General features: G+C 45.1%; 1 protein-coding gene across 4 annotated transcripts in view; it reads left to right on the forward strand.

Annotated features, from left to right (window-relative positions):
* Positions 1 to 16,535, forward strand: part of TMEM154 (transmembrane protein 154) — a 51,144-nt gene that overhangs the window by 8,061 nt on the left and 26,548 nt on the right. For all 4 annotated transcript variants that reach the window (XM_086704085.1, XM_086704083.1, XM_086704082.1 and 1 more), the window contains exons 2-3: positions 14,010 to 14,270; positions 14,362 to 14,400. In XM_086704085.1, the coding sequence (XP_086560211.1) occupies positions 14,010 to 14,270; positions 14,362 to 14,400 (300 nt within the window). The remainder of the gene's footprint in view (positions 1 to 14,009; positions 14,271 to 14,361; positions 14,401 to 16,535) is intronic.

Consider the following 16,535-nt stretch of genomic DNA (forward strand, 5'->3'; position numbering starts at 1 on the left):
GGCTTTCACTTTACTTCTTGGCTGATGATTCAAAACAAAACAAAACAAAACAAATCAAAACAAAACAAAACAACCTCCCACTCGGCCTCTCTGCCCAGCTTTATACCTGCATTCTCGTCCTCAGTTTTTCTTGGACAATGTCACATGGGCCTTCGGCTCAGCATGTCCAGAACGGAACTCCTTCTCAGCTCCCTGCTAGTTTAAGCCCTTGTTAGCTCTCGCCTATTCTAGTTCATTAACTTCTTAACCCTGTCTCTTGTGTTTAGTCTCCTCTTCAAACCTATTTCACATGGCCTCCAGAGCAATAGCTCTATAACAAAAACGATCATTTCTTCCTGTATCTACCCCTTCAGTGAGATTTCATTTCCTTTGAGTAGATTCCAAATCCCTTGCCATTATTACAAGGCCCCTTATGAGTTGTCCTGAGTTCCTTTCTTGCTTAACCCCTGACACTCCCCACCACACGCCTGATGGTGCAACTGCTTGACTGTGCCAACACTGTTGGGTCACTGAGCCTTCCCATGTGCGTCAACTGTGATGCCTTTCCCTGACACCTTTGCCTGATAAACTCCTGAGATTCAATTTAATGACCTTCTGTGAAGGTCACTAAGGTGACCTCCTCTGTGAAGATTTCCTGAATCTTCCACCTCCAGATGAACAAATACCTTCCTCTCCCATAGTCTCATGGTATTCTGTATACAATCATGGTTTTTGTTAAACTGTATTATAGGTATTGATTTATGTGCCATTGTCCCTACTTACCAGTGTCTTCCCTGAAAAGCATAGACCTGGTCTCATTCACCTTTATATCCCAGGATCTAGAATAGTGCCTGGTACATAATAGGCACACTACTGACTGGGGAATGAATGACATAAAATTTATCCAAGATTTACATATATTCATGACAAAGTCATAATCATTTAAATAATAAAATGAAACTATGGTAATACCTGGATAAATATGATTTTTTACTTACCCCACTTTTTTTTAATTCCAAAATGTTAACTATCCCATATCTTTTCATGTATAAGTAGTTTACTTCTGTCTTCTCAGACCAAAACAGGCAACAATTACTGCTTCCCTTCCTGGAGAGAATACTATGTAACCACATCTATTGAGTAGTATTGCGAAAGTATTCTTATCTGTCTTCCTCTCAAAATAGGGATGGGGGGGCGCCTGGGTGGCTTAGTCGGTTGAGAATCTGACTTCAGCTCAGGTCATGATCTCATGGTCCGTGAGTTCCAGCCTCGCGTGGGGCTCTGTGCGAACAGTTCAGAGCCTGGAGCCTGCTTCAGGTTCCGTGTCTCCCTCTCTCTACCCCTCCCCTGCTCACGCCTTGTCTCTCTCACTCTTTCTGTCTCTCTTTCAAAAAGAAATAAAAACATTTAAAAAAAATAGGGATGGAGTTTAGACCCAGAAAATAGGTATTGAGCAGCCTGACGATTTGCAGAAAGACCAGGTAGTTACAAGCCTTTGGGGGAGGCTTTTGAAAGGAAAACAAAAGGAATATAAGTTCCATGGATAATACATTTCAAGCCAGTAAAAGAGGATTTGAAAACTCAAAAAAGAAATAAAATTTCTGTAACATAAAATAAATAGAAACATCTGCCTCGGGGGACGAGGACAGCACAGAACATTTCCTCCTTAATTCAATATCGTGAAAGGAAAGTTCCCTATCAGGGCAGAGTCCAGTTGGTGGTGTTGGGTTCCTTTACCTTGAAATAAAACCAATAAATCTAGTCTGTTTTAGGAATTTGAATTTTTTTCTATGTTTTTTTGCTGTACATGAACTAAAACCATCTTTATTATTTCCTACTTCCCCACCCCATTGTGGTTTTCAGAAATAAGAGTCCAGTAGTTACTAGGGTTTCCTGGCATCTGGTTTTTTTTCTTCCACCGACAAAAATATTTTTTTTTTTCAACGTTTATTTATTTTTGGGACAGAGAGAGACAGAGCATGAACGGGGGAGAGGCAGAGAGAGAGGGAGACACAGAATCTGAAACAGGCTCCAGGCTCTGAGCCATCAGCCCAGAGCCTGACGCGGGGCTCGAACTCACGGACCGCGAGATCATGACCTGAGCTGAAGTCAGACGCTTAACCAACTGTGCCACCCAGGCGCCCCAAAAATATTTCTTAATTAAAAATACATTTATTCTTTTCTGAACATTATGCTTGTTTATTTATTCATGATTAAGACTACTATATTTAGCAAATAAAAATATAGGACACTCAGTTAAATGTAAATTTCAAATAAACAATTTTTTTTTTTTTTTTTTTTTAGTGTAAGTACATCTCATGCAATTCAGTGTAAGTATAGGCCACACAAATATTGCATGGGACACATTTGTACTAAACAAATTATTTGTTGTTTATCTGATATTCAAATTCAAGTGGGCGTCCTGTACTTTATCTAGCAACCCTATGACTATCTTTTGTCAAGCAAAGACCATCCCTACATTGGTCTGTCACTAAAACCACAGACCTTTGGTTATGTAGCCAGTTAATAAATATTAGAAAAAAATTAGGCTGAGTCCTAGATCAGTTATTCAAATAAAAGTAAAGGAACCCTGCTGAAAACAAAGCAAAACACAACACCCTAATGATTACATAGAACCAGGAATCTGAGAGTGGATCACCTTTAGAGAATCTACTCGTGCAACCCATCACATTAAAAACTAGAAGGAAAAAAAAAATCGTGGGATTATATTAACAAATGCAGAAGGGGCGCCTCAGTGGCTGAGTCGGTTGAGGGCCCATTTCGGCTCAGGTCATGAACTCACGAACCGTGAGTTTGAACCCCGCGACAGGCTCTGTGCTGACAGCTCAGAGTCTGGAAACTGCTTCAGATTCTGTGTCTCCCTCTCTGTCTGGCCCTCCCCCACTCACGTTCTGTCTCTCTCGAAAATAAACATTAAAAAATGTTAAAACAAAACAAAACAAATGCAGAAAAGAGGCTGGCAAGAGAGTGGAACTGAATTGCACCCCGAGCTCAAGCAGCAGCACTGAATTTTCAGTGCTTGAGGCCTGTTCGGTTGTCCAGGAGGGAGGGGCAGGATAGAATCCCTTTCAAGGTAAAATAGGACCAGAAGCAGGCCGGCCTCAGACACTAGCCTCAGACACCTGGACTCAGAAAGTCCCATCCACGATTTGTTCCGCTCAGACACCACTTCGGAGACCTGAGGAAATTGCCTCCTTCCTTGGCCTCCTGTAAGGATCCGTCAAACAATAGAACAATCTCTTGCTCTCTGCTCCCTCATACTGGTTACACCCTCTCCCCTTTCTCAGGCTCCTCCTGGTGAAGACACATCAGCCCCTGAGATATTAGCCCACATCTCCTTTCCCTTCACTCCTGTCCTCCTTGTCTACTATATGTCCACAAACATACATCTACCATTTGTTTTTGGGCTTGGCCCTGTCTTTCAGGTGCTCTCTCTGGCGACACTGAGCCCATGCTGATCTGAGCAAGGGGTGCATGGCCCAGACAGCGGGCCCGTGTGCACTGTGCAGGAGCCCGCCTTGTCTCCCCTCCCTACTCGGAGGGGGCTGATAGCAGGCCAGAGAGAGGACAAGGGCATGGCCAGGAACATTTGACTCCCACTAACTCTCTCGAATTGTAATTTTGAAACCGGCTATTCGAAAGAGAGATAGAAATCTAATAAAAGTAGAAAATATTCAGATTAGTAATGATAATAGCTATCATTTTAAGAAAATCCTTTTTGTTTCCATTTGTTTTTTTCCCCATTTGTTTCTTCATTTCAGCTCAGGTCATGATCTCACGGTTTGTGAGCTCAAGCCCTGCAGCAGGTTCTGTGCTGACAGCACAGAACCTGCTTGGGACTCTCTCTCTTTTCCTCTCTCTGTTCCTCCTCCGTGGTTTTCTCTCCCTCTCTCAAAAATAAATAAACATTAAAGAAAATACATACATTCCTTTAAACTGCCAGGTACCACAAGGCAGAACAGGTCTCCAGCGTGCAAAAAGGTAGTCAGATGGTCAGAAATGCAGCTTCCCCAGGTGAGTAACTCCCAACTGAGACAGCCTCAGGGTCTGGGCAAGTCCGGTTAAATATGAGCAAGCTTTCTTTTGAAAAGACACCAAAACAAAAAGTTTAAAACAAAACAAAAAAAAAGGCATCCGAGCATGGTGGGCCCCCTTTGTGGGCATGTTTTAATCTGATAGTAAATTACAAAAAAAGAAAAATAAAATCTGATAATAAACTGCAGCTGCAGGTGTGCTTCTGGAGGCAATGAGGTAAAAAATACAACCAAGCTTCGCGAGTAAATTCCCAGAGCAGACTACCGCGTGCAAGCATTTTATCAGATGACCCTCCTCAAAATAAGCCAAAGAAACATTTGTTAACCTTCTTTCAGCATATGGTTGATGAGAAAGGGTGTACAAAATGCAGGCATTGCTGTATGTGAACTGCCTTTACTTTTTTCTTTGTTTCTTTGTTTTTTTTTTTTTTGCAGTTTATTTGTTTATTTAGAGCATGCAAGCATGAGTGGGGGAGGGGCAGAGAGAGAGGGAGAGCGAAAATCCCAGGCAGGCTCTGCATTATCAGTGCAGAGCCTGATGTGGGGCTTGAACCCATGAACTGCAAGATCAGGATCGAGCCAAAGACAGACAGGCAACCGACTGAGCCACCCCGGTGCCTCTGAACTGCCCTTTGATAGTTAAAACCCGCCCTCACCCTTCAGCGCTATTGTCTTGCATCTGTTCAACCATAGTTAACTCTGACCATACCTTCTTCAGGTAAATATGTCAGGAAAATACATTAGGTGAGTATTTCCACTTAATCCAAATGGTCAAATAGTACAACAGAGCTTACAGTGACAACCACAATCTCTCCATTTCCCTAGTCCTGTCCCCAGAGAGAATTAGGTCACCCAACCTTTACATGTGGGAAACCATGGGAAACACTAGAATCCCCCCACCCAAACAAAACAAAAACTAGGAACATGAAATTTTATCATTCAGTATTTTTAACTTTGCATTCAACAGTTCCTCTCATTTTCCAGTGCTTTCTTTGAAATTTAGATAACTTTAAAAAAAAAAATTTTTTTAACGTTTATTTATTTTTGAGACAGAGAGAGACAGAGCATGAATGGGGGAGGGGCAGAGAGAGAGGGAGACACAGAATTGGAAGCAGGCTCCAGGCTCCGAGCCATCAGCCCAGAGCCCGACGCGGGGCTCGAACTCACGGACCGTGAGATCGTGACCTGAGCTGAAGTTGGACGCCCAACCGACTGAGCCACCCAGGTGCCCCTAGATAACTTTTTAAGAAGACCACCTTAGATCCGTGTTTCTCTTTGTGACTAAGAATGTACAGTGTGTATTCCTGGAAGAGGGTGGATAGAGGCAGGAGGACGTTATATTCTTGATAAAAAGGTAAGAGATGTCCCCGCATTTTCTCTCAGACTAACATGGCCTATTTACATTTCCTAAACAACTTTTACCCTATGGCAGACAGGGTTACAGGTGCTAGGGATACAAAAGACACCAAACTGTGGAGGCATCAGACAATGAACAAATATGTGGGGGCGCCTGGGGGCTCACTTGGTTAAGCGTCTGGCTTTGGCTCAGGTCATGATCTCACGGTTTGTGAGTTCGAGCCCCTCATTGGGCTCTCTCTCTGCTGTCAGCGCAGAGCTCTCTTCAGGTCCTCTGTCCCCCCAACCCCTCTGCCTCTCCCCTGCTCGCTCTCTCTCTCCCTCAAAAATAAAGAAACATTAAAAAAAAAAACAAAGTACCTGAATGAAGTACTCTCAGATGATAAACAATAGGTTAGTACTGTTTTGAATCCAAGCAAATGGGAGAAAGGCAGAACACTTCAGAAACCTACCTGTGGTCCATGCAGGCTGATATCCCAGTGGCCCAACACCAAGGAGGATCGTCCATCCACTTGGCCCTGGTGTCTCCCTGCATCCAACACAATCACCCTCCCACAGACAGGTTGCAGTCGGGTGAGCCTGGTACGTCATTGGTTCCCATTTGTTCCCTGGCCCATCACAGTCCGATTCCACAGATGCTGAACAACTGATTTGTAAACAGACACCAGCACCGAAGAGATAGACCATCTGATGGGTGCCTATACCTATTAATTTTGCTCTCAGACGCTTCTTTCTGTATAGGGTCTCCGCTCATCTTTTTTTTTTTTTTTAATATTTATTTTTGAGAGAGAGACACACAGATTGTGAGTGAGGGAGGGGCAGAGAGAAACGGAAACAGAATCTGAAGCAGGCTCCAGGCTCCGAGCTGTCAGCACAGAGCCCGACGCAGGGCTTGAACTCATGAGCCATGAGATCATGACCTGAGCTGAAGTCGGACGCTTAACCGACTGAGCCACCCAGTAACCCTCCAATCACCTTTAAAGCTTAGTAACAACAAATTAAAATAAAGTCAATTGAATTACAATTTAACTCAGTAACTCTCAGCCTGGCATACTTACTGAAATCACTCGGGGAACTTTTAAAACATGCCAAGGCACAGCCGCTATAGATACCCTCACTGATTTGGACAGAGCTTAAAACCCACCAGCTGATGTGGGTGCATGGGAAATGTTGTGGACAAGAGGCGTCACTAATAACTAAACACAACTTAGACCAATGGCTCTCAAAGCATGGCCTCCAGACCAGCAGCAACCGCATTTTGTTAGAAATGAAACGTTTTAGCTCCATCCCAGACCCACTAAAGCAGAAACTCTGGGAGCGGTGGTCAGCATTCTGTGTTTGAGAAACCCTCCAGGTGATTCTGAAGCTAAAGTTTGAGGACCCGTGGTTTAAAGCCCCAAACTGTTCTGTCAGCAGTGACCTTCACGAGGGGTGAGGGTTTCATACCCCAGCACATTCTCTCATATTCAGACTTCCTCGGGAAGGCATGGTTGTCCTCTCTCAACCTAGCCTGGCCAATGGCTCTCAAAGCATGGCCTCCAGACCAGCAGCCACTGCATTTTGTTAGAAATGAAACGTTTTAGCTCCATCCCAGACCCACTAAAGCAGAAACTCTGGGAGCGGTGGTCAGCATTCTGTGTTTGAGAAACCCTCCAGGTGATTCTGAAGCTAAAGTTTGAGGACCCGTGGTTTAAAGGGGCTCAAGGCTTCAGTGGTGACTGTTAAGCTATTCCGTTCTGGCAACAGAGTCGGTAGCTGCTAGACAAGACTTTGGTATCCCACTGCCTGACCTCTTTTTTCTCCAGTTCGCCAATGGGGAGCACAGAGAACAGCAGTGGGGAGTGCTGGGTGGCCCAGGGCAAGACCAGAAATGGGGAGGGTCTTCAGCAGTGGTTCTCAATCCCGGCTGCACGCTGGAGTCACCTGGTGAACTGTAAAAAAAAAAAAAATCCTGAGGCCTGCATTCACCCCAGATACAGTGAGGTGGAAAGGTTTGGGCATCAGGAGCGTTAGAAGGTCCACAGGTGATTCTAACGTGCAGCCAAGGCTGAGAGCGGTTTGGTTTTATCTCATCCAACACTGACTGGCTCTTTGCTGTGCGCAGAGGTCCAGGTGAATGAGAAGCAGGCGGACTTCTTGAGTTTGGTGTCTTAAGTATCTTGAAGTTCAGATACTCCCGTTTCTCCACAGAGCAGGGCAGAATTTGAATGCCTGACACCTGACTTGTGTTTCCGTTTGTTTCGTTATCTGAATTATGAAATCGTTGACACAATTCGTGCATGGAGTCTACATAACAAATGAAAGAATGGGGCCCAACAGACTCCGTGGTATCCTGAGTTTAATGCCATTCTCTCAACATTGTTTTATTTTACGTTGGAACATCGGCGTGGCATTCTCTCAGCTGGTATGTAATGCCTTTTTATCTTTAACTTAAAAAAAAAAAACAAAAACAAAAAAACTGGAGCGTGGTTGCGTATTTGTTCCACTTTCCAGAAAAGAGAAGTCAGCTAGTTTGCTTCACGCAGAAGCAGAGTCATTTCCACTTAGTGACGGTGTTTGGAGCAGTGATAAGGGCCCACGCGCCCACTCAGCTGCTCTTGCTGCCGGGTTCACCTGGAGGCTTTTCTCCCAGTTTCCCACGCACAAAGATTCCCCCCAGGGTCCTTGCCAGGTTTGTGGAATATGCGTCCCAGATGTGTTTGCATGGCCATCGTCAGCAGTCATTTGTCAGTGACTCCGTAACCGTGCGGTTGATTATCTGGTGCTTTTAGGATTGGAGGATTAAAAGCAAAGTGAGGTGTTGCAGCGTGGCTTTTCGCTGGCTCGTGCCTCTCCCTGTTCACTGTCATGCCTGAGCCTCTCTATTTCTGTAGCGTTTTCAGTTTTACCCTCAGGCCATACATCACTTACCCTGAAATATGTCCAGACTTAGGTGAGAAGACATAGCAATTTAAGATGAAGACGTCAGAGCAGGCAGATTAGTCTCCTGGGGACGGCCGAGAAACCGGTAAGTCTAGAGATGGGGGAACGAGAACAGAGCACTAAGCTCGTAGCAAATCTACCAACACCGGGCGCGTGTGTGTGGTGCCCTGTGGGTTACTTGGCATTTTCATGGTTGTGATTTCCTTTGCTCTTCACAGGAACACTATGGGATAAGTAGGACAGGGCCTCCTTCCCTGGCTTTTTAAAAAATTTTTTTTTTAACGTTTATTTATTTTTGAGACAGAGAGAGACAGAGCATGAACAGGGGAGGGGCAGAGAGAGAGGGAGACACAGAATCGGAAGCAGGCTCCAGGCTCTGAGCCATCAGCCCAGAGCCTGACGCGGGGCTCAAACTCACGGACCGCGAGATCGTGACCTGGCTGAAGTCGGACGCTTAACCGACTGCGCCACCCAGGCGCCCCTTCCCTGGCTTTTAAGAGAGGGTCGAAGCAGCGAGGGGCCTTCCCAGGCCCTGCCGTTCTGAATCCACATCCTGCCCGCCCCGATGCCATGGAGATGTCCACAAAGTCCACACACGACAGAAGACACGGCCCTGCACATTCTGCCCCACACACATTCTGGGCTCACTTCCTGATAGAGAGTTCTGGGTTCTCCCATAGGAGCACTAGACTCCTTAGGTTGTAAAATGTTGCTTTTACCCAAGAAGCGTAAGGTGGTTCCTACAGGAAGTTACCATTGACTATTGTGGGCCTTAGCAAGTGTTGCTCAGAAAAAGCTGGGGTTTAGGGCACAAGCGTGTCTCAGTCTGTTAAGCATCTGACTTTGGCTCCGGTCATGATCTCACGGTCATGGGATTGAGTTCCGCATGGGGCTCTGCACTGACAGAGCAGAGCCTGCTTGGGATTCTCTCTCTCCCTCTCTCTCTCTGCCCCTCCTGCCACCCTCTCTCAAAATAAATAAATAAACTTAAAAAAAAATCACTGTCTCTAAAAAAAAAGAAAGAAGGAAAAAGAAAAGGCTGGGGTCCATAGATACGTTGGAGGCAGAGTAGCTTTAGGGGGTGCCGTGTCCACGGGGGAAAGAGTTGCTGTCACGCCACAGGCCGCAGGAGGAACCTCCATAATGCTCTACGGAACAGTCCCCTGAGTCGCCCCCTGCATTGCCTGCTTTTGTGACCACTTGCTCCTCTGCGGTTCCCACCTTGGTTTTGTACGCCTCTCGTTTCACCTCACTCTCACCTCTGTTCCCTTGGTGAGCCACTCTTGGCTCCTGAGTTGATTCTATGGCTCACCTTGGTTTTCCGACTCTCCTTTTGACGGCATCTAATGCTGCTGGGGCTGATCCCCACCGTTTTTCGACTTCCCCCGTTTCCCATCAAAGACACCCTGCACGCCCCGCACTTTTCTGACTTAGTTTCTGCTGGTCCTCATGGTGTGAGGCCCGGGCTGCAGCTATCTTGGAGAAGGCCACCAAGAGCAATTTGGTGCTGTCCTCTCTCCCCCTGCACCCAACACCCTTCTTCCTGCTCTCACCACACTTAAGACAAAATACAGACCATACGTGCACGGGTACAAACCAAAGGACGCAGGGGTGTTTACTGTAACATCACTGAAAATGCAAAAGAAACAACTTAAATCTCTGTCAATAGGAACAGGTTATGATACATTCAAATAATAGGGGGAAAGACAACTGTCTGTATATAGACATGAAATAATCTTGAAGGTCACATTTTTTAAGTTTATTTATTCAGTTTGAAAGAGGCAGAGAGAGAGAGAACCCCAAGCAGGCTCTGTGCTGTCAGTGCAGAGCCCAGTGTGGGGCTGGAACTCAAACCATGAGATCCTAACCTGAGCTGAGACCAAGAGTCAGGGGCTCAACCAACTGAGCCACCCGGATGCCCTTAAGATCAATTAAAAAATATTTTTTTTTATTTATTCATATTTGAGAGACACAGACACAGCGCAAGTGGGAGAGAGGCAGAGAGAGGGGGAGAGAGAGAATCCCAAGCAGGCTCTGCACTGTCAGCAGGACGCAGGGCTTGAACTCATGAAACCATGAGATCATGACCTGAGCTGAAACCAAGAGTCAGACGCTTAACTGACTGAGCCACCCAGGTGCCCCTTAAGATCAAATTTTAAGTGAGAAAAGCAAGGGTCAGAGGAGGATATACATTTTGCCACCCTTTGTGTTAAAAAAAAAAAAAAAAGAAAACAGGAAATGATACTTACACGTGCATTGAGTTTTTCTGGAAGGCAGCAGAGTGGGTTACCGCTGGGGAGGCACCTTGAGTGAGCGGGGGAAGTGGTGGTAGAGAAACTTCCTTTCTGAGCTTAGTATCATGTGTCTAGTATCAGTTTAGAAAATTCTAATTAAAAAAACAAAGTAAATACCCCAGAAGCAACATAGCAACGTGGAAATAGATGGGGAAATAGTTGGGGGTCTCCCCTTAGTTGTACACATTAGGACATCACGCCACAGGGGTAAATAATTTTTTCAAATTCTCACTACTATGAAGGGACCAGCTATGAGTAGAAGCTTTGCTATCATTTGGCACCTACGCTGTAGGGAATGCAGCTACAAAACCCTATGTCGCAGAACCTATAAAGGACAGGGTTGTCCCCCAGGGCAAGACATTCAGGACTCAGTTTCTCCATTTGTAAAATGTGAGCAAGGAAGTTGTTGGGGGGAGGAAATTAGGTTGTGGCTGTTTATCCTAGATCCTAGCACATGCTAAGCATATGATAAATGCCAGCCAGTGTTCTTTATTATTTGTGGCTGTTGTGGTGGTGCGTGGGGTGGGGAGGGCTGTAAGGAACGTTGTAATGGAAGTATCTGGAGATGAAGTCTTGTAGGGTAAAGAAAAACAAAACAGAGAGGGAAAGAGACCCCTTGATTCTCATTTATTTAAATAGCCGGTAGAGATTCTGAGAGAGTGATGTTTAACGTGCAAAACGTATGTTAGGGTGTATGTGAAAGGGATGTTGGGGAGAGAAACTTCACCCCCTTTCACTCCAAAATGTCACTAGGGGCCAGCTGTGACCAGCACTGTCCCTTGTGCTAAAAAATAAGTGTACATGACCCAGGACCATCTGGTGTGTTTCTTTCCATTTCTCTTTCATTCCTGATTATCTAAACACTCTCATTATTCCTGCTACCTTATTTCCTTTCCTATTTTCTCTTCTTCTGGGGCCACAGGTCAAATGGTGACTCAAATCCTTCCTTGGAGAGGTGTAGAACACGTCCTGCTATGCATCTGGGCTGAATTGCTTAGAAGGAGCCCCACAAAGCCCAGGTTTCTGGGACCCATCCCTCTCTCTTCCCCTTTGTGCCAGGAAACTGCTTCCTTCCAGGCAAATCGGCGAGAACAGGGGTTCCCTCTCTGGTTCACCACCTCGTGCCTTGTAATCATTGTATTCCTGTCTTATCGGAGGGAAAACATCGTGTGAATTTCAAGGCTCAGTTTCAATGATCGGCCACCTTGGGTTCACAACCTCCTCCACGATAGCTCTGTGACCATGGGCATGCTGTGTAACCTCTTTGCCCAGTTTCTATCTGAAAAATGGTGAGGACAAAATGAGATAATCTGGGTAAAAGGCAGAGCCCAGGATTTGGCTTAGTAAATTCTCTAAAAAGGTTAGCCTGAAATAGTGGTGGCAGCCTCAGCAGGCCTAGAAGTAAGCAAAAGAAATAAAAAAGAAGTCTGGGTATTCGAGGAAGGTCTGTAAGCACTGGCCTCAGAGAATAGGGGGGGTCAGTATTTCTACTGCACCTGAGTGTGTGCCCCTCCCCTGCCAACCCCCCAAATATGTCTAGTCGTTACTGGCTGGATCATCAGTGAATGATGCTATTTGGTCTCAATAATTCTGCGAGCTGGATGACTTTAATGAGGAGATTGTCCTACTGGACAAATATCTTTTCCTGGATTAGGGTGATATATGATGCATCAAAGCTTTTAGCATATGTGTTAATATTATTAACTTATTACCTTATTTCAAAGACGTAAATATTTCAAAGACTTAACCCAGACCGAGGTCAATACATAGTAAATATTTTTTAAAATCCTCCTTTTGGGGGCTCCTGGGTGGCTCAGTTGGTTAAACATCTGACCCTTGATTGCAGCTCAGGTCATAATCTCACAGTTTCATGGGTTCAAGCCTCACATCAGGCTCTGTGCTCACAGCGCAGAGCCTGCTTGGGATTCTCTCTCTCTCTCTCTCTCTCTCTCTCTCTCTCTCTTCCTCTCTGTCTCTGTCTCCTTTTCTCTCTCTGCCTCCCCCTGACTTGTACTGTCTCTGTCCCTCTCAAAATAAGCAAATAAACTTAAAAAAATAATAAAAAATAAAATCCTGCTTTTGGCATAAACACGTGAGGAACATCAGCTAGTTATACTCTGTAGTTTGTAACTGACTCTGATGTTTTTGGGGGGGCATTTACCAATGTGATTATCAAGTGGATTCCCTGGTCTTGGGGGATACGGAAATGTTCGTGTACATAGTCCAACAAAAAATTAGACTGTGATCACACATATTTTTAAATAAAATAAATCAGAGGAATTCATGGTCATTCAGTCATGCGAATGGATAAGGTGTGGAATTGGCTCTGTTACTCAGTGCGGTGGTGGCCTAACCTACAGTAACAGAGGATGGCTTAAAGCAGCTGACTTTTCTGTTTGCATAGCACCTTTCACTTAGAATGTTCATATAAGTCATCTTACTTGATAAGTTTTCTATAGCCTAAATTCATGCTCTTACCCTCAGTGGGCCCCATTTGAATGATAGGCAACATTATGCCATTGTAACATGGAAACTTTTGGTTGCCTTACTGTGGTCACTACATAGCCGGGTGAGGAAAGATTTCTCAGATGAGCATCAGGCTAATAGTCCTTCCCTGTCCTGTGATGAGCCCCAGGATGGTTTTAAACACAATCTGAAATTCAAAGAGAATAAACTTGTTTATAGCTTCTTAATAGGGGAAGCTCTTTCTATTCTAGGGGAAGAGGCTTTCTATTAAATACATTTAAATATTGGTTCCCTAGTCTCTAAGGGAGCTTCCCCCTCGAGAATTTCCCTTTACAAATGAAATACACGTTGTGTTTTTATTTAGAATTCAGGAAGACTTGTGTCCGATAATCTCAGAGTCTCCATTCTCTGCAGCATGTGAGACTGAGGCTGATGTCTAGTCAGTCTCCCCAGTTTCCACGAATTCTTCTGCACTGATAGGCAACCTTTTATGAAAAACTAGGACAGCATGCATTGCTTTATACCTGAGTGCTGTGTGGCAAGTAGTTAACTTCCAGGAAACATGAATGTGGATTTATCCAGAAATGTTATGGAAATAGCATGGTGTCCTCTAGAAGATGTTCTGGAATATCACCCTTGACGTGACGAAGCTTCTCAATGCCCTTTGCGTAAGTGTGTCCAAAGTATCTGGTTAAGGCCCAACTGCCTGTATCAGTGGGAGGTTTATCTCTGGGCTCCGTCCGATTCCATGCCCAATATACTCCAGCTTGAACTCCATTTATGTTAAATCAATACTCTGTCACAAAGAACCGGATGACCAAATGCAGTAGATCAAGTTTACCACTGGATGCATGTAGGGTAAATGTAAGAATCATCGAAAACATAACATACTAGCTTTGTCTCCGTGGCGATCTCAATTTTGTGTGTGTTCCCTCAGGGTACGTCGAGGAACCGGAACAGTCAGCAGATAGGCCCCTGGAAGTGGAAAGCCTCGATGGAGACTCTACCATTCAGACGACGTTGGCTGCAGTGACCACAGCAACATTAATAACAAATACAAATTTTACCTACATGGAGGAGGATGCAGATCAGCACGAGTTTATATTAATGGTGTTGATCCCGCTGATTTTATTGGCCCTCCTATTTGTAATACTGGTAATCCTTGTAACACGCTATAAAAGGAAAAGAACTAAAGAAGGTAAATATTCTGTGTGTTCCCATTTCCAGACAATTGCTTCATGTGTTAATGAACAATCAATAAGGCAAAAACACTTTCTGCCTTTCCACAGAGCCTTCTAGCCAAGGATCTCAGAATGCCTTACAGACATGTGAGTATGACCCTAATTAATGCCTGTTGGGAGGTGGGGCTGGGGGAGGAAAAGGAACGGAGAGGTTTTAAAGCGAAGCGACAAGGACCACATAAAATAGTAAGTGGTGAACACTCCCTTATTTTTCAAACGGAGAGCGGCTTCAGCCTCAGTTGAAATTTAAATCACACAACTGCCATCTCTGTGCTTAATGCAGACAAGGGCCCAGTCTAGAACTGGCCGATAGGTCCGTGCGACATTCCCTGAGTCGGAGGAAAGAATCGAGCTGGCAAAGCAGTGGGTCAGGTTGGGGTTGAGGATGCGGAGGCTGAGACCTCGGGTTCAAGAAGGGATTCTCTCACACAGACTTCCGTCCAGGATACTGTTTTCTCCTCCACGCCACGTCCCAATTTGATTGTGTAAAGGCCTGAGTAAAGCATCATTCTTATTCTCATTAAAGCTATGACAACTTTTGTATGAGATTCCTAATGGGCTCAAGATTACCGTCATCAATCTGAAAGCCACCTGATGGAGAATGCCTTAGGTCAGAGATACACGCGAGGGGTATTCAGTGCCAATTCTCGGAGCAACACATGCTAGGTGTCACGGTAGTTCTAAGTCCAAAGCAGACTTGACTACTTCTGGCTTGTGCCGGTAAAAAGGACTCCAATTAGATTTTTATTTATTTATTTATTTATTTATTTATTTATTTATTTTTTTTTCAACGTTTATTTATTTTTGGGACAGAGAGAGACAGAGCATGAATGGGGGAGGGGCAGAGAGAGAGGGAGACCCAGAATCGGAAACAGGCTCCAGGCTCTGAGCCATCAGCCCAGAGCCTGACGCGGGGCTCGAACTCACGGACCGCGAGATCGTGACCTGGCTGAAGCCGGACGCTTAACCGACTGCGCCACCCAGGCGCCCCTCAAATATAAATCTTTAAAAGATAAAAATATATTAATCTGTAGTGGTTTGAATTTTTTTTTTCAACGTTTTTTTTATTTTTTTTTAATTTTTTTTTTTATTTATTTTTGGGACAGAGAGAGACAGAGCATGAACGGGGGAGGGGCAGAGAGAGAGGGAGACACAGAATTGGAAACAGGCTCCAGGCTCTGAGCCATCAGCCCAGAGCCCGACGTGGGGCTCGAACTCACGGACCGCGAGATCGTGACCTGGCTGAAGTCGGACCTTAACCGACTGCGCCACCCAGGCGCCCCTCCAATTAGATTTTTAAGTTGAAGCCTTTAGTTCTTCCAAAAATCACTCAAGGGATGAGACCATCCCTGATAAGCTCCATATTGATATGTGCACACAAAACTCGCTCTCTATCCCTCACACTCACTAATGGGGCACCTCTGGCTTTGAGATCAAGCTCTTGGCCTGTGGGTCTTGCTCACTGTCCTCACACCAGAAGAGGCTTTGAGATCACGGCAGGAGCTATAAATGGTCATTGTCCATTATGCCAGCAGGTATGGTAAATGTGAGCTAGGGAAGAAGCCCTGATGTGCATTACCTTTCTTGGCAAGAGCCAATGTAAGAGATTCCAAAGGAGTAGGAAATACACCTGTTTTCTCCACTGCTTGAAATTTCAGGGTGACCTAGTAACAGTGGTCACATGGGAGCTCCTTTGTAAGCTAAAGAAAAAGATAAAGCAAACAGAGATGTCTGGACCCCATTGTTTTGACCTCATGGAAAGTAAGAATTTCCTGCCTAAACCATAGTCCCTCAGCCAGTCTTACCTAATGGTGTCATAGGGTTTGGGGGGAGGATGCCGGGTGTCCAGTCAAATGTTCGTGCTCCTAGGCTCTAAATACAGAAAGGGCTTTTTTTTTTTTTTAATTTTTTTTTTAATGTTTATTTATTTTTGAGACAGAGAGAGACAGAGCATGAATGGGGGAGGGGCAGAGAGAGAGGGAGACACAGGATCGGAAGCAGGCTCCAGGCTCTGAGCCATCAGTCCAGAGCCCGACGCGGGGCTCGAACTCACGAACTGTGAGATCGTGACCTGAGCTGAAGTCGGACGCTCAACCGACTGAGCCACCCAGGCGCCCCAGAAAGGGCTTTTTTTTTTTTTTTAATTTTTTTTTCAATGTTTATTTTATTTTTGGGACAGAGAGAGACAGAGCATGAACGGGGGACGGGCAGAGAGAGAGGGA

This window comes from Puma concolor, chromosome B1, assembly GCF_028749965.1.
Source record: "Puma concolor isolate L17-30 chromosome B1, mPumCon1.1.hap2, whole genome shotgun sequence".
NCBI classification, from domain to species: Eukaryota; Metazoa; Chordata; class Mammalia; order Carnivora; family Felidae; genus Puma; species Puma concolor.